Here is a 25859-nt window from a genome sequence, read left to right as displayed (position 1 = left end):
GGACAGGTCTCCTGCATCAGATTGAGCTTTGTGCTTCAAGGGTAGGGTGACCATATGGAAAGGAGGACAGGGCTCCTGTATCAGATTGAGCTTTGTGCTTCAGAGTTAGGGTGGCCATATGGAAAGGAGGACAGGTCTCCTGTATCAGATTGAGCTTTGTGCTTCAAGGGTAGGGTGGCCATATGGAAAGGAGGACAGGGCTCCTGTATCAGATTGAGCTTTGTGCTTCAGGGTTAGGGTTGCCATATGGAAAGGAGGACAGGGCTCCTGTATCTTTGTATAGAAAAAGGAATTTCAGCAGGTGCCATTTGTCTACGTGCAGCACCTGGTGAAATTCCCTCTTCATCACAACAGTTGAAGTGCAGGAGCCTTGTCCTCTTGACCAGATGCAAAGGAGGGCTGGCCCTTGGCTTGAGGATTGTGATTTAAAAGCATCCACATTTCTCAAGAGCATTTCCCCACTTGTTTCCCAAGAAACCCACCGAAAATATAAGTGCAGGCTTGTTAGTCCAGCTGTGCTAGGTGTGTATATCAATTTTCACCTCTCATGGCATTAGGTGTCCTATTGGGCTGATGCAGACTCTCCACCCTGTAGGCAAACTTAATTAATCCTGTAAGCTCTCTGGGCAGTTTACATCAATAAGGCCAGCCCCGTTTCTCAAAGGGTTCCTCCTTATCCCTCGCTGAGAAGTCAGCTTGGTAGAGAGACTTCCCAAGTGAGGCCAAATCGGGATGCAATGTTGGCACATTCCAGGCGACTAGTTCATGGTGCATGCAGTCTCGTTAAATGTCTGTGTTTGCATTGGATGAGATCTGCTGTTTACATTGTGGCCTGCTTAAACCCTTTTTCATGATTCAAAATGTCCTCGGTGTACATGGTAAATTAATGCTGCCTTAGGGATGGGCCAGCTCGTAATGAGTTTGTGTGAGTTTTCTCTGAGAATTCGCAGAGAAATTGTGAGCATTTTGTGACAGAGGCCATAGCTAGACCTAAGGTTCATCCCTGGGTCGTCCAGGGGTCAAACCTGTTCATCTAGGTGACACACAGGGGATCCAGTGCTCAGGCAGGGGCGAACCCACGATGATCCCAGGAGAAACCTTAGGTCTAGCTGTGGCCAGAGTGGAGAAACTTGACCCCTTGTCCTCTGTCTGTCCCCTGCATAGTAATAGAGGGAATCCAGTGTGTGGGGTGTGTGGGGGTGGGGGGTTGCTAGAGTCAGGAGAGGTGTTGCTCGCCTCATCCTTAAGCTTCAATGCTACTGTGCCAATTCAGGAATGCCCTTTCCTGCAAGGGTGTATGGGAGTTGTGGTTTCCCATGACTCCCAACTCAGTGAATTGAGCTGGGAATCGCGCCCTGTGCCCCAGTAACAAATGATGCTTCTCAAGCATGCTCAGGAATATCCAGGCCTTTCGAATGAAACCTTGAGATCCTCTCCTGACTCTCGCTAACTCTCCCGACCACCAGTTCCCACTCACCCATTTTGGCAAAAGTATGTTTACGTAGGAAAGGCTGGCCGGTAACAGCATCGAACTCATTACGAGCTGAGCCTGAACTTCACAGGCTCCCAACGAGGCCGGTGTTTCTAAAATCCCCCAAAGCCGATAATTGGCAACCCTTTCTAAGCTGCTCCTGTGCCAAAGTAGCTTTTAGAGTCCAGCCCATCTCCCCGCTGTGGTAGTTTCAGCCTGCAAGCACTCAGAAGACAGATGCAATTGATAGAGCTATAGATCTTCATTTGCGTGCAAATTGTAGAGCAGTATATTTGTCTCCATGGGATTAGACCAATTCAAGTGGGAAACATTTCCAATCAGAGAGAAATAGAAGACGTGGTGCAGCAACACCACGCCTGGGTGTATTTTGCAATCTTTCTCCCCCCCCCCCCTTTGCTTCTTGATGCTTCTCCTGCCTAGATTTTTAGGATCGACCTGTGGAAGCTCGTGGATTAATGTTAATTTTATGAACCACTGAGAGATTCTATTATATTCAGTGGTATATAAATGGTTTAAATAAATTAATTAATTAAGGACTGTGTCTTTGGACATATGTTACTAACTGGACAGGCAGCTGAACTGTCCCTTGAGATTCACAGGCCTGGTTTAATTCCTAGGTCATGCTCTTCCTTGGATATATATCCCATCCTTTTCCCACTCTATTCCATTCTAGGTTCTGGGCTGCTCCCAAGACACCTTGGATAATGCCTTTAGAGTCTGACAGGTTCTGATTGAAACCCAAAGCAGATTCACCACCCCACTAGCTTCAGAGCCACCAGCCTCTACTGCTTTGGGACATAACTGTGGTTTCTTATATTCCATCTACCCTGCTTTATTATCTGAAAACACACACACACACATACACACACACGGAATCAGGAATTTGGTTCCAAGCCCATAATTTAGTCACATTCCCACCCCCTCTCCGTTTTATATAGAGTGACATTTGAGACAAATTTGAAGGGAAGTTCAAGAATGTGGACAAAATTAGAGAAATGTCTTAGGGCCAGATGTTTCTAATTAAAAGGCATGGGAAGAGGAAGAACAGAATTAATTTCATTTGTTTAATATAACACCAAGTTATAATTGGGCTTTTATGAGAGCTGTATATTGTGACAGTCTGCATTTTGGATCGTAAAGGGATACCGTCTTCCCTGTATCTTTTCATAATCTCACAACACAACCCTACACATGTCTAATTGGAACAATGCCCCGCTAGGTTCAGTGGGACAAAAGGACTTCTTTAGATTAAAGGGAAATCGTGTTCACTCACCGGCACTTTGCTTCCTGCTGCTTCTCTTGCACAACTGTAATGAGCTGAATTACAGGAGAGGAGAGGGGAGACCTTGTGGTCTGTAATTGAAAACCTCCCCTCCTCTCAGTGCTCGTAGTATTGAATGAGACAGCGCCCTCCAGTGGGTGTTTTGTAGTGCAACCGGCTGCACACGGTAGGAAATCCCAAGATATTTCCGAAGAATCGGGATATCCAAGGGTTTTGTTTTTTAATGGAATAACCTTGGGAAGGAGCAGGAGATGTGCAGGAAACTCATGGTGTCATTAAAACGACTTGCAAACTTCCGTGAGTGGCCACTCATGAGCGTACTATAAATCGCTTATTTAGAGAAGCCCGTACTCCCAGGTAAGTGTTGTATAGGATTGTACTTGACTGAACAAGCCCTCTCTCTTACTTGTACCCCTGATTCCCATAGGATACAAGGATTTTGGATGCAGCTCCACCACAGTGGATCTCTTTCCCTCTGAAGATATGGCCTCCAGATCTAGGCCGCATTTCTGGTTCTCCTTCTTTTGAGATGGCTCAGGATGGAAACCAACAAGCAAATAAAAAATCTTTCCAGGTGTCCTGGACTACAATTACCATCACCCCTTGTCAGCATGGGGTGGGGATGATGGGACTTGTAGACCAATCCATCTGGAAAGCAGGTTGGCGAGGGCTGGTTTATGTGCATTCATGTATTTCATTCACTGGCTGTGTTTATCAAAACAGACGTCTCCCTCCGAAGAAGTGAACAAGAAACAGCTTTTGTCACCTCACCGCCTTTCGGTGGATCAATCCGAGGAGCATTTTCAAAGGCAGCGAGCTGTGAGCGCCGTCAGTATCATTACCAGTGCCATGGAAGGTAAGTCCACCTGCACTAAACTGGGCTCCTGTTTCTTTAACAGTTGAATTGAAAGGGGAATTTCAGCATGTGTCATTTGTATGCATGAAGCACCTGGTGAAATTCCCTCTTCATCACAACTGTTAAAGCTGCACAGAAACAAAAGAGGGCAGCTTTAACGGTTGTGATGAAAAGGGAATTTCACCAGGTGCTGCATGCACACAAATGGCACCTGCTGAAATTTCCCTCTCAATACAAATGTTAAAGATATAGGAATCCTGTCCTCCTTTCCATATGGTCATCCTAACTAAGTAAATCATAGAACCGTAGCCATTGGCAGACTTTAAGCCACCTAGCCCAATTCTTAGCTGAAAGTCAGGACATCTTACATGGAAGCATCTCCAAGAGAAGTTTGTTTAACTACCCTTTGGAAAAGAAACCCCGCAGGCTCCCCTTGGTAAGTTTTATCTCTTGTGTCATGCAAAGAACAGACTTACAGTTTTAAATTTTACACTCTCTCCCCTGACTGGCTCTAAGCACACCTATACCCACCCACACCCATTCTGTTAGTATCTTCCTGGGCATCTTGAAATTCCACACAAACCTAATTTCCAAGTTCCAGTGCTTGACAGTGCAATCTTAAACATGTCTGCTTGGAAGCTAGCCCCACTGAGATCAGTGGGAGTTACTCCCGGGTAAGTGTGGATAAGATTGCAGCTTGAATATTTATTGCATGAAGGTTACCCCACGCATTTTGGCCAGAGGTCTTCCTTGGGAGCCAAGGGTCTTCTAAAAATGAGCACTTCCTCCCATATATATCTATCTGGACCCTAAAGGCATCCTCCAAAGCCAGGTGACCCATCCAGGTGATCCTTCTGAATGAGCTGATCCAGGTGGCTGGTAGAGAGAGGGCCTTATCAGTGGGGGTGCCCCAGTTGATGAATGCCTAGAGAGGTATGGGCACCAGACACAGACTTTTCTGTTCTCCTGGGCTGTTTACTCTTTTAGGTGTTGCTATTTTCTTTTAAGTGCTTAATTTCTTGTTTTATTGAGATCTTTATTTATTTATTTATTTTATTCCATTTCTATACCGCCCCATAGCTGAAGCTCTCTGGGCGGTTTACTTATCTGTACATAGGTTGACTTCCATTGCTTTTATTCTGGTTTTATTCCATGACTGTTTTTAACTGTTTTACACCTGATACCTATTTTATTCTTTCTTTTTTATATTTTATGTGGGGTGTTTTGTGTTTTTTTTGTTTTTGCTTTTTATTGTGAATATTAACAAAACAGAACAAAACTGACCATGTATTCACTTCCAAGAAGCCGCTACATAGTTTAGGAGGTCAGGCACACCATTCCATATCAAAGATTGTTTCAGTACAAAGTTTATCCTTATTGTAACCTGCTCCCAAAAGGGAGCAACTACTGGGCATCACCAAAACATATAAATTAAAGCAGCATTAGGTGCATTACATCTCTAACAGTTATACAAGTTAGGCAGACCCTTATTGAAAAGGCGTTGAGGAGCCCAATAAACGTGAAACAAGATTTTTGGCTCATAAGACGTAGCCTAAGATCCATAGAAGCTTCAGATACAGATGCTACAGAAACAATATTTCATGGTTTTAAGCTCTGTTTTGTGAAACTACCCAGAAAACTTTGGTTATTGGGTGGTATAGAAGTATAGTAGATAAATAAACAAGAAATAAATAAATGGCATGAAAAATATTACTTGAATTCGGGTGTAGTCCTATGTGTGTTTAGACCGAAAAAAGACCTACAATTCCCAGTATTCCCCAACCAGCATTTTTTTTTCAGTCTCAACATGCATTAGATTATGCCCTTTGTCATTTTAACTCATCTATCAGAATTACCTTCTTTAGCTCTTCAGGGTTTTTTTTATTTTGCTTTTTTGCTTCTCTTCTCCAACGTTGGGCCCAGCTTTTGCTCATGGAAATTCCTCCCCTAGGATTTGCCTTTGTCTAAAGCCGCTTTCTGCAACCTGGTGCCCTCCAGATGTGTGGGACTACAACTCCAGTTACCTCCAACCTTTGGCCATACCGGCTGGGACATAGGCTTAAGGTTTATCCCAGGATCGTCCCGGGGTCATCCCTATTCATGTAAATGACACGCAGGATATCCCAGAAGCAGGCAGGGATGATCCCAGGATAAACCTTAGGTCTAGCTAAGGCCTGAGAGAAGTCCAAAACATCTGGGGGACACCAGGTGGAAGAAAGCTGGTTTAAAACAGAGATACGCATTGCGCTTTCAACCGTCAGCACCATCTAAATACTGCCAAGCAGTCAGAATAATTATGAATGGAAGCAGCTTTGCAGCAACTTTGAAATGATGCCTGCTAAATAAAAGGGCTGAAATTTCTGCTCTCATTTGGGATTTCTCATCTGAGGCTGGCTCTCCTCACGCAGGAGAAGCAGGGAGGGGGTTAGAGAGGAGAATAGACTGTTCCACTTCAAACTACAAATGTGGGTGGAGGGGTATAATATGTTTGAATGCAATCCCCCTCCCCACAAAAAACCCTTTACCTGCCCATGTTATCATCTGAAGTAATGCAGTCCATTACCACTCTAGCCTGCATCAGTGAAAAGAAGATATTCTGGTCTTGAATAGTTTTGGCTTTCAGGATTTTATCAAAATTATACAATGTAAACAATCCTCACCTTGCTCTGCACAAAGTTGAAAATATGAGAGAGAGAGAGAGAGAGAGAGAGAGAGAGAGAGAGAGAGAGAGAGAGAGAGAGAGAACGTACATTCTTAATTCTGTATAAGCCACAAAAGAGCAGAAGATGGCATTGGCCCAGAAGTTTCTCGCTGGGTTACCTTTAACAAAGACTGTCATGACCCCCATGGCTTTTAGAAACTAAAGCTAGTAAGGAGCAGACATATAGTGACACAGTTATTTGCCATGTCACCCGGGGGTGCCAAGGTGGGCCAAGCCGCAAGAAGCAAGGTCATTGGAATAAGGTTGAAATCCAGTGTCACTTAAGACAACCCGTTGCAGAAGTGAATGTCTTCTGTGCTGGACTGTTTGCCCATCTACCCTGGGTGGAAGCAGCTTTCCACGGTTGCAGGCAGGGGTCTTTCCCCTCTCTTGCTACGTGATCCCTTTACCTGGAGACACCCGGGATTGAAGATGGGACCTTCTGCCTGCAAAGGGTGTGGTACACCACTGAGCTATGGCCATTCCCTCTAGTGTTTTATGTGTCTGGGTGGATTAGAGACATACTTGAACAATTAGGGATGGGGGAGGAATTGGTTTGGCTTGCAGGTTAATAAGAAATTACCTAATTTCTCACTTCCAACCTAATGCGTGAATTGAAACTCAGATCATCCCAGAGTGCAGGACATGGAATAATGGGCTCAAGTTACAGGAAGCCAGAATCTGTCTGGACATCAGGAAAAAACTTATTGATGGTTAGAGCAGTACAGCAATGGAACCAATGACCTAGGGAGGTCATGGGCTCTCCCAAACTAGAGGCATTTAAGAGGCAGCTGGACAACCCCCTGTCAGGGATGCTTTAGGGTGGATTCCTGCATTGATCAGGGGGTTGGACTTGATGGCCTTATAGGACCCTTCCTGCTGAAGTATTCTATGGTTCTATGTTCCTTCAAAATTCACATTTCTCCAAATTTTGCAACGGAGTTTTCCAATTAAAAATATATATACAAAAATGTGTATTTTAGGGGAAATTCCGCCAAAATGCATATATGTCATATTGACATTAAAAATCCATTGAATTAGGACAATTCGCTCACAAGAATTGTGTATATTAAAATCACACACAAAAATGTTCTCACCCATCTGCACCAGCCAAATTCAATAGGTACAGCTATTTCCCAGCATGGAGAGGACGACGTTGTACCTGCTTGTTAAAGATGAGGAACCTTTCAGAAAAGAAGAGGTGTCAACCTTAATTCAGCCCCAGAAACACATTTGAATACTCAGAGATTCAAACCCAGACTTTTGAGAGCTTTAGCACTCAAAACCCTCCTGTCCCGGTGGACAAATTAGTCAGTTTAACTTACTCCCATATCTATTATTTTAAAAAATAAAATAATATTGCAATGTCTTTCCATCCAATTTGTGAATTTTGATAACTTCTTATCAAAAACAACCCAAACTGGACAAAATAATCACCCACTGCCATACATGACTCAATGGTAGCCATTGATCAATATGTATCAACATGTCTGAAAAGGGGGTTGGATAAATTCCTGGAGGGGAAGGCTATCAATGGTGGGCACGACGGGGCTTTCCTTTACCCCGTCACGTCTGATGTGTGGATTAGAGCGACAGCCCGCGCTAGTTACAGCTCAGGCTCGCCCCTCCTCTCGACCGGACTTTCAGGTAGGTCTAGCAAAGGCCTATGTTTCTACTATCTCAGTGAGAACTAGATTAGTATAGTGATCAGTGACCCCGATGTGTGCTATCCTCCAGTATTCGAGGCCATAAGCCTGTGTGCACCAGTTGCTGGGGAACATGGGCGGGAGGGTGCTGTTGCCCTGTGTCCTGCTTTGTTGGTCCCTGGCCGGTGGCTGGTTGGCCACTGTGTGAATAGAGTGCTGGACTAGATGGATCCTTGGTCTGGTCCAGCATGGCACTTCTGGCCTATCCAGTAGAATTTTAGGTCACTTTTAGTATGCTTTTAGGATGTTTTTAACAGTGTATACTATGTTTTTAATCAGTATTTTATGTATTTTATGCTTGCTGTTGTTCCCCGCCTCGATCCAATCGGAGAGGCGGGTAAGAAATATAATAATAATAATAATAATAATAATAATAATAATAATAATAATAATAATGTTCTTGAAATGCAAGTCTCTGGATTGAGGGGGGAAAGGTCCATTCCACAGTGCCGTGAATACATCCGCTCCCTTTCTGCTCTGGCATCCCCTGATCTGACCTTGTTCCTTCTTACTTAGAGCTTGAGGAATCGCAACAGAAGTGCCCCCCTTGCTGGAATCATTTTGCGGTTCGTTTTCTCATCTGGGACTGTTGCCCGCTGTGGCTCTTGTTCAAGGAAAAAGTCAAGTTTATCATCATGGATCCATTCAGCGACCTGACAATCACCCTCTGCATTGTGATGAACACCCTCTTCATGGCCATGGATCATTACAAGATGACAAAAGAATTTGAGGAGGTGCTCAACGTTGGAAATCTGGTCAGTGGACAATCCTCAACTTGTCATGTGTTCCAGCAAGAATGGAAAAGAACTACCTTGATAAACCAGACCAAAGGCAACCTCTTTCCAGGGATGGACAGGCTCACCTCCATTGGTGGCACGTGCCACCTGTCAATCCCCCACCAGCCGGCCGGCCCTATTCGCCACGCTACCATTTACACCTGTAATGTTGCGTAAATGGCCCCTTTACGGCCACCATTTGCACAACATTCCATTTAAGAAAAAACAACAGAGCTGCCATTTTGCAAAATAAAAACTGGCACCAGCAGACCAATGGGGACTGCCACGCTCGACCAGTTCTCATCAACCCTGGCCATTTGCCATGCTCACTGTATATGATGGGGTTTGTAGTCCAGCAACGTCTGAGGACCCAAGGTTGAGAATGGCTGGTCTGCTCCTTTGGAAAAGCCAGTTAAGGCTTGGTCTACTCTTGCAGCGGAATGAGGTGGTGAAGTCCTAAGGTGGTAGAGCAGACTGTGCCACTTTAGACTGCAGGTGGTGGATGCAGAGGGAGGCTCCACAGAGGGAGAGACCCTAGTTCATTGGTGGAGCACATGCTTTGCATGCAGAAGGCCCCAGATTCGATCTCCTGCCTCCGTGAGCTGCCACCTAAATTGGATAGTCCATTGTACTGCTGAATTTGCAGACTAGGCAAAAGCTAGCATCCATTACTGTATCCTGTGGTAGTCAGAGCTTTAAGTTAATTAGGCATTTGTGAAAAAGTGATTGGCAGTCCTTAGCCAACTTGCCAATTAATTTGTTTTCTTCACTATCCAATTCCAAACACTGAAAACTTTTGTAAGCGTTGGACTTGGGGATTTCCAAAGCTGCTCTCAGCAGATAATAGGATGTGATGTATCCAGCACCGGCCACACCCTTTATGACCAGAGCTCATTCCAAGCATCAACAGTGGCATAAGGGGATTTTAACACAGTGACTGGTGTAACTAAGGGATCTCAAAGAGGTTATTAGGGTGCAATCCTGTGCATATTTAGACAGAAGAAACTCCTACAACACCCAGCGTGCCCTAGCCAGCCATGCTAGATAGAGCATGCTGGATGTTGGAGGTTTTTTCCCCATCTAAATATGCACAGGATTGCACCCTAATAACCTCTTTGAGATCCCAGGCTGAACACCCAAGGTCATGCAGCCAAATGCAAAAGCACGGTTTCAACGGAAAAGTGGAGGTGTCTGACACACTGGTCCGCAGCACATTAGGATGCAAGACCCTGAGAAATGCCCTTGGGAAGTGTAGTTTTCCCAAGGACTACTGACATTGCAGTGAACCTTGGGAAAACTACATATCCCAAGCGCTACTAGGACTTCTATCCTGGCATGCTTCTGTGCAGTGCACCAGGTGCCAGGAAGAGGAGGAAGAAAGAGACGTCCCTACTTCCTTCTCTCTGCAGCCAACTGACATCTCCAGAGCATCACCACCAACCATTCCAGCCAGGTAAGTGGGGCTTATAAAGAAGAGACGAGGGAGTTGGATGGATGTAGGATAGGAGGCAACTTTGCACTCACAGAGTACTGGGGAGGCTAAATTTGGATTGGCTCCAAAATAAGATGAGTTATTTAATGGCAGGAATGAGAGGATAACTCCGCTCATTTCCAAGTCAAATCCCAGGTTTGTCGCAGAGTGTACGATCACCAGGAAACTACAGCAGCTCCTGGCTCTGATGAATACGTGTTCCCCTGACCCGTGACAACAGAATCCTCCTTAGAGATTAATATTCTCTTCCTTTTCACAGATCTTCACTGGGATTTTTACGACTGAAATGGTCTTCAAACTCATAGCTCTGGATCCGTACTACTATTTTCAGCAAGGCTGGAATATTTTTGACAGTATAATTGTCACGCTAAGCTTGATGGAACTAAGTCTTTCTAGCATGGGAAATGTGTCCGTGTTACGCTCCTTCAGATTGGTAAAGTAACTTTTTTTTGTCTGTCTATCTGTCTCTCTCTCACTCACACACAACACACACACACTTGTACGCACATGATACAACGCCAAGTTCAGAGGAAACTGTTTTTGATTACATAACTTGGAGAGAGTAGGGAGGAACAGTTCACCTCCATCAGGTTTCTCTGGGCACACAGAGAGCCACTGTCCCTGCTCGTTCCCCTGCCCCCAGAGCTGCTAGTAAAGCCCTTGGACCCATTCATGAGTCCTCAGCCCTTACCAGATCTCTCCACGAGGCCCAACAGCCACCCATCTCTTTGGAGAGTCTCCATTTGCATCAAAATGCCATCACATGTTTTTCGGTACACCGATTCTTGTGCAAATGTCAGCCATAAAGCAGCAATTTGCTGAGGAGACTGAGGCCATTGCTAGACCAGGCGTTAGTGTGGTGTGAGGCCCGGTCTCCCTCCTGTGCATCCAGATGATGCACAGGGGATTCCGGGGTCAGGCCGGGCTAACACCTCCCTTAAGCCGGGATAAGCAGAAAGTCTAGCAGGGTCCATGGCTTTTCCCGGAAGCCACGGACTGGGCACAGTGCTCATAGGAGCGCTGTGCCCATCGGGCCAGGGGGGGGGATCACGGGGGGGGGGAGAGATAGGGGCCGGGGGAAAGGCCGGACCCAGCAGGAGAGGGGGGGGAAGAAGAATGGGCACGGGCATAAGGGAAGGGGGATGGGGGGGAAAGAAGGACAGGGCATCAGGCATCGGGTAAGGGGGGAGGACGAGCGAGCGGGCAGGGGGGGCATCAGGCATTGTGTGAGGGGGAAATCAGGGGCAGGGGGAGCGGGGGACCCTATATTTATTTATTTTTAAACTTACCTTGTTTGGTGGCATGCTCCTGCGCACATGGCCCTTTAAGGTTTAAATAAAATGGCGGACGCGACGGGACTTCCCCTTGCCCCGTCGCATCTTACGTGTGGAAAAGGGCGACGGTGCGCGCTAGTTGCAGCGCGCCGTCGCCCCAACTCCCGGCCGGATTATCCGGCAGGTCTAGCAAAGCCCTGACAGCCGCTGGACACTTGCAGTAAAGACTGGGGCTCAGGCGGTTCACTGAGCAGGGTCCAAGAGGCCGGGCACAGTGAAGTCTGCCGGACTCCTGGACCCATTCGGGCTCTCACACCATCCCTAGGAAAGAGAATATGAGACTGTTCACACATGTCTGCTCTCCAGTGGAAGACTGTAGTGCCACATGACGCTGTGCATGAGAGAAAGGTCCTCAGCAATCCAGCCTCAACGAAGGATCAGCTTTCCTGGCCTCAGACATCGCCTCAGACCAGTGGAAGGTGGTGGTTCCGATGTCAGTGAACTGGAGAATCCGTTCCAGGTTTCAGTCAGAACCAGTCAGAACTCTAAAGGAGCTCTCCAAAGTGAAGGGCTATAGAGCAGGGTTCCTTTAGAGTTCTGACTGAAACCCAGACCGTTGGAGCAATTGACATTGGAGCCACCAGCCTCCGCTGCCTCAGACACTTTCACAAGTGACTCGAATGTCGTTTCAGTTTTCCTTCTTTGTAAACTTCACGAGAAAGCTGACTACGATCATTTGCTTATTTTTGTAAATGACCCATTTCTTTTTTCCCCTATATTAAGAACACTTGAAGTAACAAATTTGAGACTGAAAAGGCCACCAGCCAGGGCTAAGCTGATGAAACGACTCCCTTCGGTGCCCGTTTTTGTGTTTCTTGTCCCGTGCCGTCTTCTTTTAGGCTATTTTGAGCACTTGTCATGAGCACATTTATAATGTTTGGACGCTGCTTCCCTCAGCATTATCTTCCACCTCCTACTTTGCACTCACAGTCCTTGTCCTCAATTGCTGCCACGTCTGATTGGCTGCGCTGACCCATGTGGTTTTGCTGATGTCACAAGACCGAGGTGATGGTTATGATGTCACCGAAGCTCATCAACAAAACTGCCACAGCCAAAGAAAATTCGCAGCACGCGTGCAAATGAGGGCCACAGGTTCTGAGGGAGTAGAAGAAGAATGAAAATGGTGCTGAGAAGCAGAAGGAGCATTATTATTATTATTATTATTATTATTATTATTATTATTATTATTATTATTATTATTTTCTATCCCAACTTTTGCCCAATACTGGGCCTCATGGTGGCCATAGAGCAAAATGGCTCTGAAAAGAATATGCGTGTTAGGAAATGTGTGTCTTGGTGCATCTGCATTTTATTTGGCTGTATCCAATACACCATTTTTTAAAAAAGGAAATAGCAACGTTACAGATCATTTGGGGGCAGGCCTAGTTTTGATGTTCTTTAAGTGCCCATAGTTAGTAGGTTTGATTACTGGCCTCCAGAGAGAGGAGAGGACAAAAAATAATAATGATTTAGATAATTAAATTACCACCCAAGATTAGTGAGTTTGCTCTGTTTATTGGATCCCTCTCACACGTGTTACAAAGGATATTCTGGGGCTAAGTGGGGAAGAGATGGATGAATTCTCTCACATATTCTTTTCCATTCCCTAAATCCCTCCCTCAGGGACAAAGGGGCTCTCTATACGTGCCCAAAGCCCCGTAGTGGCTGCGAATCTGTGCTGTTCCAGTTATATGACGCAGCTGCAGATTTGCAGCCACCATGACGCTTTCCCCTGAAACTCCAAAGGAAAAAAATCCTGACTTTTTTCTCCAGAGAGAGTCAAGTACAGTGTATCCGCCGTCTAGCCTTGCTCTGGGGTCATGGTGGAGGTGTGGCCGGGGAGATGGTGACCGCTGATTGGTCACCATCTACCTGGGCAAAGGACAGGGGCAGGCCTGGTGCCAGAAGCCCCATGCTTTTGCTACAGCGTCGGGATTAGCCGCCGCCCCGCAGCAGCGAAAGCGCAGGATTTGAGCTCATCGCGTGGCAACCTGCCACCATATTGACAGTCCCAAAATCTACCCAGTGGCACACTGGGTTCTGATCACTATACTAATCTAGTTCTCACTGAGATAGTAGAAACATAGGCCTTTGCTAGACCTACCTTAAAGTCCGGTTGGGAGGAGGGGCGAGCCCGAGCTGCAACTAGCGCGGGCTGTTGCTCTAATCCACACATCAGACATGACGGGGTAAAGGAAAGCCCCGTCGTGCCCACCATTTTTTTATTTTTAAAGGGCCGGGTGCGCAGGAGCGCCAAAAGGAAGTGGTTTTGGGTTTTTTTTTAAAAAAAAAAGGTTTCCCCACTCCCCTCTACCCCCGATCTCCCCCCCGGCCGCAATCTTCCCCCCCCCCGGCCCCATGCGTGGCTTCTCCTGGCTACGCGTGAGTAAGCCGCGTAGCTGGGAAAAGCCACGGAACAGGCTAGACCTTCCATGGTCCCAGGCTCAGCCCAGGACTGCGGAAATACCGGGCTACAAGTGGAGCCCATTACCCCAGGGCAAAGGAGGGTTGGCCCCTGCCTAAACCCAGGATCCCTTGTGCGTCATCTGGACGCACAGGGGCGATCCCAGGTATCAGCCCAGGCTAGCAAAGCCCATAGTGTGAATAATCCATAGCAGACAACATCCACATGTTGTCACCCATCCTGCTGCAGGCCAAAGCCTTTCCAGCGGAGCAAATGTTACATGACTATTCATAGGTAGCTGCTTTATACTGAGGCAGAACATTGCTCTATGCAACCCAGTATTGTGGACAGTGCCTGGCAGTGGTTCTCCTGGGTTTTAGCCTAACCGGAGACGTTGCGGATTGAACCCGGGACCTTCAGTTCACAGAGCTTGTGCTCTACCCACTCAGCTATAACTTTCAGACTGGAGGCCAAAACCATTAAATGCTCCTGCACATGGAAAGCTAGCATGTCAGGGAGATGTATAGGCTAGAACCCTCCTTCCTGGCAAGCTGTTGTGTATTTACTTCTATAAATTTATTTTATTTGTGTATTTATTTTTGGATAGAGGAGCATCCTCCCCTCAAGTCTGAAGTGGTACAGTCCAGGCACATTTACTATCTCAGCCAGAACTAGGCTCTAATTAATAAGCAGAGCGCCTTGAGATTTAAAAAAAGAAAAGAAGGAAAGATATACAATAGTGGGTTTTTTTTTACTGCAGTCTCCTATTGTCTTCATCACCCTCCATTTATTTTTATTTCAGTTTCCCACAAGATTGTGCCTGAAAAGGCTCACAGCATATTCAAAAGAAAATAATAATAATAATAATAATAATAATAATAATAATAATAATAATAATAATAGCCATATTTCCAAAAACTAAACCAATAAATAATACAATATTGATCAACACACACAAAAATGAATAAACTGTCCTAACCCATCAATTTAAAACTAAGCAGGAGAAAGAATAAAGACTAACAGATTTTAAAAACCACACACACGCTTACATACAAGGCCAGTTTTCCATTCCACAAAGAAGCAATAATATAAACATTCTTAAAATAGTATATATTTTCATAGCACACTTAGGGCCTTTAGCATCTGCAAGAGGAAGGAAGAGCAGCCTCAGTTTGCATCCGGCAGACACTGTCGAGGAACCCAAAAGGGCAGGTTCCCTTGGTTCGCTGAGTGGCGGTCAAAGACTCTCAAGACACAATTTCTCTCATCTTGGAAAAGTTTTATTACGAGCAGCCTGCAGTGCTGCAAGGTGGCAAACCCTAGAGCAGCCTTCCTCAACCTGGGGCGCTCCAGATGTGTTGGACTTCATCTCCCAGAATGCCCCAGCCAGCTGGCTGGGGCATTCTGGGAGTTGTAGTCCAACACATCTGGTGCGCCCCAGGTTGAGGAAGGCTGCCCTAGAGGATCTGAAGGACTGCCCACTAGTTGCAGGCAAAGCTAAGATACTTATAGGGTAACATCCTCAGAAGCAACAACAGAACGTCCTCATATAATAAACCAATCATAATACAATTTCGCAATACAGTAACCAATGATAGACAAGGCATTTATGCATGTGCAGAGTGCAGATAATTCTAAGGCTAGAAAAACAATACGTAGATGACAACTATTACCCAGAGGACCTTTTCTTCTGCCGCTCCCAGTTTGTGGAATGGCTTGCCGGGAGAGATTCGTCAACTTAACAGTCTTCCAGAATTTAAGAAAGCCATAAAGACTGATCTCTTCCGGCAGGCCTACCCAGTTGAATGTTAAGATGCCATATAGTCCGCCCCACATACTCAGGTCCTCTGGGGTGAACTTACTTCAGCTGACATCAGTTTCCCAGAGAACCTTTTCTTCTGTCGCCCCCAAATTGTGGAATGCCCTGCCAGAGGAGATTCATAAAATTAACTCTTTGTGTGATTTTAAGGCAGCTTTAAAGACTAGCCTTTTCCGCCAGGCCTATCATGAATTTTTAAGATGTATTGATTCCTGTTCTAATGTTGTTCCCTGCCTCGATCCAAAGGGAGAGGTGGGTAAGAAATAAATTATTTATTATTATTATTATTATTATTATTATTATTATTATTATTATTATTATTATTATTATTATTGCAATCCTGGAACATCCGTTCCTTTGTGGTTACTACTCTTCCTGTCCCCGCCGGGAGGCTCACACTCTGACTAATATGTCAACACTTCTTGTTGGTTGAGCAAGTGTTACTCAATATATTTTCAGTTACAGAGAGCTTCGGCTATTGGGCGGTATAAAAATGTAATAAATAAATAAATAAATAAGTTTGGCTCAAATTGCTATAGAACTTGATTTCTAATAGAAGGGGCTTACATCAAAACAGGGTGGGCACAGATAAAATAGCCCATTCACACATTTGTTCGACAACACCCCTCTCAGTGACATTTTGAATGCAGCCTAAGATTGTCCACCTCTTCGTTCTTCCGAAGGATCTTACTCGTGTTTTACGGCTTTGTTTTACAGCTGAGGGTCTTCAAGCTCGCAAAGTCTTGGCCAACGTTAAACACTCTGATTAAAATCATCGGGAACTCTGTGGGTGCTCTGGGAAACCTCACCCTCGTCCTTGCCATCATCGTTTTCATTTTTGCTGTGGTGGGGATGCAGCTGTTCGGGGATAGCTACTACAGACATGTCAACAGGATCAGCACCACGGGTCAGCTGCCACGCTGGCACATGAATGACTTCTTCCACTCCTTCCTCATCATCTTTCGCATCCTTTGTGGGGAATGGATTGAAACCATGTGGGACTGTATGCTGGTGGAGGGTCAACCTCTGTGTCTTCTGGTCTTCTTGCTGGTCATGGTGATTGGGAATCTCGTGGTAAGTACTACAGGACTTTTTTTATTTAAAAAAAATGGCTCCCCCACGACTCCCTAGTTCAGCTACTAGCTTTCCTGGGCTCCACAGTGTGAATCGATAACTTTGTGGGTTGGACCTTATACCTAGCCTAGACTGAGTTCATTGTTTGCTCTTCATTGATGTTGCAGTTGACAGGCGTCCCGGAGATCTTTAGGGATGTCACGAGAAATCAATCAAGGGAGATTGCAAACACAAACTCCCCTGATCACAAGAAAGATCAGGACAAACGCAACCTTGACCGTGGCCTACACTTAGAACATGAACCAGGCTATGTTCACGGAGATCCTCATGCACCTCCATTTCTGCTTACAATATATTTATTACAATATATAAATGTAATAAATAAATAACTCAAGCAGGAAAGCAGTGGCCATGGTGATGGAGGCAGAAGAGGTTCTATGCACTGAGCTCCTGGCATGCAAAGCATGAGTTTCTATCAACAGGGGCTGGGCTAGGCCTACAACCTTGTTCTGGAGGCTGAGGATAGTGGTGTGTCAATTACTTTGTCTCTCAGTGAATGGCACGGAAAGGAGTTGGGCTCCTTGGGTCTCCTTCCAGGGACCGTGGTTGAAGCCTCATGCTTTTGATTGTGTCGCTGACTGTTGAGCGCCTGGGACAGTTTATTCGCTTGTGCGTGCACTTGAGACGTAGTTCCTGCTCTGACGTTCTTGGCTTCTTCTGCCACTTTGCCAATCTGTGACCTGCTTATTCTTGGTGCTGTCTCATCTGACTGCAGTGTTTGTGTGTGTAGTCATGTATACTGGGATAATCATGTAGATATGTCTTCCTCAACTTGATGTCCTCCAGATGTGTGGGACTATAACTTCCATCCAGCTGGAGATAATGGGGGTTGTAGTCCGATGCATCTGGAGGACAGCAGGACAGGGAAGGCTGGTGAAGATCTTTCCCACCCAATGGGAGCCACCTACATCGTTGCAGAATTTGCAAACACACCGCAACCTCATGGGAGAGCATCAAAGAGAAGCGGCTCCCATGTGGTTGGGTGTATCTGTCTGAAGGAAGGTTCACAATCCACTGTATTCCTCTAGCCTTTAAAATTGTGGATCTGTTGAGACCTATGAGCTGGTCAAGCTTCAGCGACGCTCTCCTATGATCGAGCAAGGCTTGAATGCATTACAGTATAGGATGACCTATCTGAGCCCCAATTTATGATATGCTCGATCATCTAGGTGTTAACATTTGTGGCTGGGCAAAGATGTCAGCATTTCCTAAGCCTCTGGCGTGAACTCGTGCTTCCTGAAATGCATCCTGGCACATCGCAGTCCTACAGTGAGGCTGCCAGTTTCCAGTCAGATGATGTTAGTCATCCCTGTACATCTGAATATTTTGACCGCAGCCACCAAATGAGGGTCTGTGTCGCTCTCTTCAGCACCGTTCTAATGCACCGCTGTAATCACAGTGTATTCCGAGTGTCATTGACGAATGCCGTCAAGGGTCTGGTGGAATTGCGGGATGGATGGGATGAGTCTCCCACGCATTGCGGGGGGAACAGCTTCGGGACTATCCAACTTGTATAATGATGTTTACAGTAAGATTTTGCAAAACGGCTTGCCGGGTTTCAGATGGAAATGAAGGTCACGGGGGTTAATACAGCAAACCGCGGGTTGGCAAGTTATTAAGCAACGATGGAGTGCCTCGTTAACGGCATTTTATCAGGCTTCCCGGTGGCTGCCAGCAAAACGTAATTGTACCCCGTGTTGCATCATGTGAGCTGACACCGAGGAGCCGTGTGATGGCCACCTGTCTCTCAGACGAGAGTTTTGAGGGGCGGTTTTGAAAATGGTTAACATGCTTGCTTGGCTTTGTGAACCTAGCTGCCAAGAGAGAGAGAGAGAGAGAGAAGGCGTGAAGATCAGTGACCTCTAAAGCACTATGCAGAGGTTTTGACCCTGAGACATATGACTGCATTGTATTTCTGAACAAGGTGGCAGATGAATGGGGTCATCTGATTCATTTATCATGGCAGGGAACCTGGAATTTGCTATGGCACCACTCAACAAATATCGAAGGGGTTTCATGCCTTACAGGAAAGTCAGGTCCCAGAGGCGTCCCAATTAAAAGGCCAAAGATGCTCCATCTGGAAAAGGCATTCTAGAGAAGCCTTCCCTGTCCTGGTCCTCCAGATGTTTTGGACTACAAGTCCCATCTCCCCAGACAGTAGAGCAATTGGTGAGGGGAGTTGACATCTAAAACACCCAGTGGGCACCGGGTTGGCGACATCTATACTAAAACAACCAATAGCAACCAGGTTGGCGACATCTATACTAAAGCAACCAATAGCAACCGGGTTCATAGAATCATAGAATCATAGAATAGCAGAGTTGGAAGGGGCCTACAAGGCCATCGAGTCCAACCCCCTGCTCAATGCAGGAATCCACCCTAAAGCATCCCTGACAGATGCTTGTCCAGCTGCCTCTTGAAGGCCTCTAGTGTGGGAGAGCGCACAACCTCCCTAGGTCACTGATTCCATTGTCGTACTGCTCTAACAGTCAGGAAGTTTTTCCTGATGTCCAGCTGGAATCTGGCTTCCTGGATTATCCCAGACAAAAGGAGGGGTCGTCCCTGCCAGATCCCAGGATCCCCTGTGTGTCATTTGGATGCACAGGGATGATCCCGGGACAATCCTGGGATATAGGCCTGGTCTAGGTGTCTCTGTATCCCTGTTTCACTACCAGCCGGCTTGCCGGCTCCAGAAAGACAGCAACCCTCTCTGCCACGAAATATGGAGCAAGCATTTCCAAGCCTCTCAAGAAAGCGGCTTGCTCTTGGTTTGCCATGGCTGCATGTCACTCACCTCCATAAACCCAGGAGTTAAGAGATGCAGAGGGCTGACTTCTTGGATTTGGTGCAGATGGGTGCAAGAACTGGAAGGAAGAGCCTGAAAAGGGGAGATAGTCTGGACCGGCCAGACATTTTTTAGCTCGGAGAGAGGCTGCAGAAGGCAGGGTAACCATTTGTGGGAAGTGTGATCTGTAGTCACTGGCCTCAGTTAAAATCTGTGGGATGGGCTACTCTGCCATTTTAGAACTGGTTCCATTGATCCCAATGGGAAAAGAGGGGAACATAGCCGTGATGAACACCTTCAAATGCTCAGGACAACCCGAAATATCTTCTGTTTCTGCGTAGAAGGGAGTCCAGGACCCTTCACATGCGCACACGAACACACACCACTTAGGACAGGAACCTTGTGGTGGTGTGCAAATGTCCTGGTTGCACTCATGGCATGTACATCATAAGAACGTAAGTGGCGCCATGCTGGAGCCATCCCAGAGGACTATGTATGGACACTAGAAATAGAATGCTGGACCAGATAGGCCTTTTCTTACATTATATGTTTTCAATACATTTTGATGAGGTTGTACGTATCATTCCATTGATATTCGTTTTGTTCAGTGCTTTACCAGTGTGCAGGAGCAGATGTGCGTGCGTCACAGTCATGCATCACACAATGATTATACATTACAGTCTGTGATGAAATTAAAATGCTGTTGTGCTGTGTTGGTGAGAGGGAGAATAGCAGGATACTGCTTTAAAGTGCTTTATAGCAGTTTTGACAACTGTTATAAAGCGCTTTGACAACTGTATATGGCGTGTGTCCTGGGCCCAAACAGTTGTCAAAACTGTTATAAAGCGCTTTAAAGCAACAGTGTAGATCCTGCCCATGTATCCCCAGCTGTTGAGAGCATTTCTGCATAACTGAAAAGCTTCCGATTGAATTTCACTAAAATACGGCTCTTGTATTTCTTCACATGTAGGTCAGGCCTGCTGTAAGGCCATATATTTATCATCCGAGCTGATGTTAACATTTAAATATAATAAATCTCGTAACTCGGAAGCAAACTTTATGCATGCAACAACTACAATTCTGAAATAATAGTTCTGTCTTAATTTGGAGGGCGGGATGGGGAGAAGAGGCAGAGACTGCAATTTTTATATATTCCTGTATTTCCGCCACCCAACGCCTCAAAGTGGATGTTATTCTTTTTATCACCAATATCCCCCCCCGTCTTCTAAATATTTAACAGACACAAAGTAGTTAAAATGTATTTATTCAAGAGATCAAGAGCAGATTTTTTTTTCCCAATTAACAAGCGCCGTTAACTATGAGAGGGATTAACTGCTGATGGCAGGCGTTTCTTCTACCCTCAGATAAATAAAGTGTCTGAACTCTGTGGTGTTAAAACCTAAGAAATTATTCCAGCTATGAGCATAGAGCATCGATTGCACAGAAGTGTAGGAAAAACATAGAACAGAGTAGTTGGTGCAGAATTTAGACTCCTGTGTTTCTCTGCTTTCTTTTCTTTTCCTTTTGAAGGATGTTTCTAGTCCATATGATAGGAAATATATGCTTGAAAGCCTGCAGGCAGTGCCTGCTGAAAATTTCAGAAGCCATAAAGACGGCTCGAATAAGATTTTTAGTGGGTGCTGGTGAAGTTTCAGCATCTGTGTCCCTCCCATGGCTAGCCAAATCAAACTAAGATAGCAAAAAGAGCTGAATTATTTGACAAGACTATGATCTTGAAAGGGAGCTAAGGAATGGAAATAACAATAATAATATTGGGGTAGGGGGTTGCTCAACTTGTGTAATGTATATGGGTCCCCAAATTAAGCTTTGCTTAGGACGGAATTTGAAATGCTTCGGATTAGAAAGGGGTGTGTGTGTGTTGTTGCTGTTGTTGTTATTAATTACATTTATATACCAATGCATAGCCAATGCTCTCTGGGTGGTTTACAAAGACTAAAAGACTGAACATTAAAAATCAATATACAAAATTTAAAACCATAGAAACAGCTAACATTTAAAACAATTTTAAACTCTCAGCCAGGCCAAAGCTAGTTCTGGAGTCAGTTAAAACTCAACATATGCTGTTAAATGCCTGGGAGAAAAGAAAAGTCTTGACCTGGCGCTGAAAAGATAACAATGTTGGTGCCAGGCAGGCCTCATTGGCGAGATTGTTCCATAATTGGAGGGCCACCACACAAAAGGCTCTCTGCCTTGTTGCTGGAAAAAGTGCAGAAAAGGGGAACTAAAATGATGAAGGGGCTGGAGCATCTCCCCTGTGAGGGAAGGTTACATCAACTGTGATTGTTTAGCTTGAAAAAATGATAGACGTGTACAAAATTATGCATGGTATGGAGAAAGTGGATAGGGAGACATTTTTCTCCCTCTCTCAAAATACTAGAACCCGGGGTCATCCCATGAAGCTGGTTGGTGGGAGAACCAGGACAAATAAGAGGAAATACTTCTTCACACAGTGCATAGTTAAATTATGGAACTCACTACCACAGGATGTTATTTATTGATTTATTTGTTTGTTTGTTTGTTACATGTATATACCGCCCCATAGCCGAAGCTCTCTGGGTGGTTTACAAAAGTTTAAAACAGTAAACATTAAAAAAAGTATACTAAATTTAAAACCATCAAAAACATAAGAACAACAGTATAAAAACAACAACAACATCCATTTAAAAACAACAGTTCTGGGGTCCATTAAAAGACAAACTTAGCGTTGTTAAATGCTGTTAAATGCCTGGGAGAAGAGAAAAGTCCTGACCTGGCGTCTGAAAGATAACAGTGTTGGATGTAGTGATGGCCACCAATCTGGATGGCTTCAAAAGGGGGTTGGATAAATTCCTGGAGGCAAAGACTGTCAATGGCTACTAGCCCTGAGGGTTGTGTGCTCTTTCCAGTATTCGAGGCAGTAAGCCTGTGTGCACCAGTTGCTGGGAAACATGGGTGGGGGGGTGCTGTTGCACCCATGTCCTGCTTGTTCATCCTTGGCCAATGGCTGGTTGGCCACTGTGTGAACAGAGTGCTGGACTAGATGGACCCTTGGTCTGATCCAGCATGGCACTTCTTAGATGTTGAATGTAGTGTACAGGTAGGTTCATGTTGGGAGAGGCTTTCAATGTGGGACAGTGAGTGGAAATAAAATATGGATATATAGCATGGATATTATGGGAGGACCTATAGCTTAGTGTTTGAGCACCTACTTTGCATGCAGAAGGTCTCAGCATCTCCAGTTAAACAAACTACTGGTAACCAGAAAAGATCTTGGAGAGTCACTTCCAGGCAGTGGTGCAGGAGCCCCAATGGTCTGATTCAGTATTAGGCAGCCTCATGTAAGAGGAAGGGGCAGGGATCCATTTTCATGGGGTGGCAGGGCATGGCATGAGGAGAAGAGATGGAAACACTGTTTGGGCCTAGGAAATTAACAGATTTGTGCAGTGGAACAGCAATTTGATTCCTGGAAGGTATAGGAACAGCCAGTTGCAGGGGCCGGGTTCCCAGAGGTCCCAGAGCAGCAGATTGCAATGGATCAGTTCCCGTAAGATCGAGGAGCACCAATTTGTAGGGACTGGGTTCCCAGAAGCTCCAGGAGGAGCAGCTGACAGCAGCTGGGTTTCCAGAAAGTAACCGATTTCCTGGAAGTTCCAGCAACAGAGGCATGCAGGGGCTAGGTTTCCAGAGGAGTACTGCCACGACACAGGCTCTTGACAACAGGCCTGTCCGCGGACACTCCCTGCTCAAGCTAAGCGCCACCACTTGATGAGCCTGAGGTGAGGGAGAAACACCCCCTTTCTACAAACTATGTGGAGAAAGGGGTTAAACGGGAATAATTTCAGGAATAAAATAATGCGCTGTGAATTATATGTGCTGTTGGTGAATGAATGTCAGGATGGGTGTTATATGTATATAGCTGCAGATGATACATGCCAAGGAGACACGTGGGATTTTTGTGGTAGTAAAACAAACTGAATAAAAGTTTATTTCACTGTTCACAAACTTTGTTTCATAATAAAACTTTTCAGACCCTGGTTAAAAGCTCTCATCCAATCCTTTCTCTCTTCTCATACACACTTTCCTTTCTCTCACACCTTCACTCTTGAACTTTCTTTATTATCAGGATTGTTTAATTTTTACCAACTGACTTTCTGCACCCTACACTCAAAAGACAACCCTCTTTACCCTGATCCTCTAATTCTCCCTCGAACCAAAGTACTTTAAAACCCAATCTATCACCTCAGCCATTCCCTTATATATCCTCCTCCCCCCTCCTAAGATATTCAATCTCCACCCACTCAGGTCAACATTCTAAACACAACAGACTTACAAATTGTAGACGTACATTAGGGAACTGACTTGTGGGGTGTAACGCCACAAGCACCTTATAAGGGTTTGTCCCTAGGAAGTTCAGGAACAGCAGCTTGGAGGTGTGGGTTCACAGAAGCTCCAGGAGCAGCAGCTTACAGGAGCTGGGTTCCTGGAAAGTCCAGGAGGTGCTGGGTTCCTGGGGAGGACCAGGAGCGGTACCTTACAGGGGCTGGTTCCTGTAAGCTTGGGAACCCAGCTTGGAGGTGCTGGATCCCAGAAGGACTAGGAAGAGCAGTTTGCATGGATTGGATTCCTGGAAGTTCCAGGGCCTGGCCCACCCTTAACTGGTTCTGACCATGACCTGCAGGCTCTGTTAAGGTGCCCGGACCTTTCCAAAAGCCCTATCAGCCTCTGCCACTTCCCATTGTATCTCCCTGTGCTGCTTGTGATGGCTGCCAGCATTTCAATCCCAGGAAAGATGCTCCTTCCTCCTGACGCTGAACATCCACAGCGCAGCATATAGCTGAGAAGCGCACTGCAGTCGAATATTTGGGAAACCTCCATTCTCCTTCTCCAGCGTGTGTTAGATTGCTTCCTGGGTCGCTGTGACCCACATTAAAGTTTAGCCAGTGAAAGCACACTGCCTGCTTCCCTTTCCCCCCCCCCCATCGCACGGCTGTAATTGCTCACCCCTTGTTACAGTTTTAAAAGAAAAATTAACCACTTGCTCCCAAGGCAAAAGCTGCACCTTGAATTTTGAACTGTGCAATACTGAGCTACACTCAGGCCTTAGCTAGACCAGGCTATATCTCGGGGGCGAATCCTGGGATCGTCCCTGTGCTTCCACATGACGCACAGGAGATCCCGGGGAGAGAGAGAGAGAGAGAGAGAGAGAGAGAGAGAGAGAGAGAGAGAGAGAGAGAGAGAGAGAAGGGGGGAAGCACTACCACCACTAGCAACTGCAGGTAATACATTTTAAGCATGAAATGCAGGCGGGAATATATGTGTCTTCAAAGGTTTCTCAAAAAGCCAGCAGTGATGAAGCCATACATATCTTCCTGGGGAAGGAGTTCCAAAAATGTGGGGCCACCACTGAGAAAGCCCCATGTCTAGTACCCATCAGCCTAATGATTCTTGCTGATAGGCCAGAGACTAGGGCCTCTGAAGTTGATCTTGAGGCTTGGGCAGGCTAGTACAGGAATAGAGACAGTGGTTAGTATCCAGTGCTAGTGTTGTGTAGAACAGACCCATTGAAACGGATGAAACTTAAGTTAGTCATGACTAACAGAAGTCCCATTCATTTCAATGGGTCTACTCTACATAGGACTAATATTGGATACTACGCCTGCAGTGTTTCCCCTTTTCCTCTAGGGTGACCCTGTTGGCGGCAGCTGGGCCACCTGCCGTCAGAGGATGCAGATCGTAGAAGGAAGGGCTTTGCTCATGGTCGTTTCTTCCATCTGATTTTCAGGAAACCCTCCCCTACGCCCTCACCACAGTTCACCCCATTCAGAAGGGTCCCCCGACCCTCCATGTAGTGATTGATTGATTGAAGTATTGTCACCTGCTCCTCCACCAAAAGGGCTCCCAGAACAGCGTACATATAATCAGTAAAACAAGACAGTCCCTGACCACAGGCTAAACAAGGGTGGCCAATGTGCAGCCCATGGGGCTAAATGCAGCCCCCTCCACTGAGGGCCCTGCTGCTTCTTGTGTCTGGAGTGGCCACTTCGAAGTCTTTTTGACCCTCTTAACACCCTGTAGCCA

General features: G+C 45.9%; 1 protein-coding gene across 1 annotated transcript in view; it reads left to right on the top strand.

The window, feature by feature from the left end:
* LOC134398778 (sodium channel protein type 5 subunit alpha-like) overlaps window positions 1-25859 on the top strand; it is a 297293-nt gene that overhangs the window by 125918 nt on the left and 145516 nt on the right. Inside the window, exons 12-15 of the mRNA XM_063126285.1 lie at window positions 3498-3630; window positions 8554-8792; window positions 10565-10738; window positions 16580-16936. Of these exons, the coding sequence (XP_062982355.1) occupies window positions 3498-3630; window positions 8554-8792; window positions 10565-10738; window positions 16580-16936 (903 nt within the window). The remainder of the gene's footprint in view (window positions 1-3497; window positions 3631-8553; window positions 8793-10564; window positions 10739-16579; window positions 16937-25859) is intronic.

The sequence above is a fragment of the Elgaria multicarinata genome, chromosome 1 (genome assembly GCF_023053635.1).
Source record: "Elgaria multicarinata webbii isolate HBS135686 ecotype San Diego chromosome 1, rElgMul1.1.pri, whole genome shotgun sequence".
Classification (NCBI taxonomy): Eukaryota; Metazoa; Chordata; class Lepidosauria; order Squamata; family Anguidae; genus Elgaria; species Elgaria multicarinata.
This window is presented reverse-complemented; position numbering and strand designations above follow the sequence as displayed.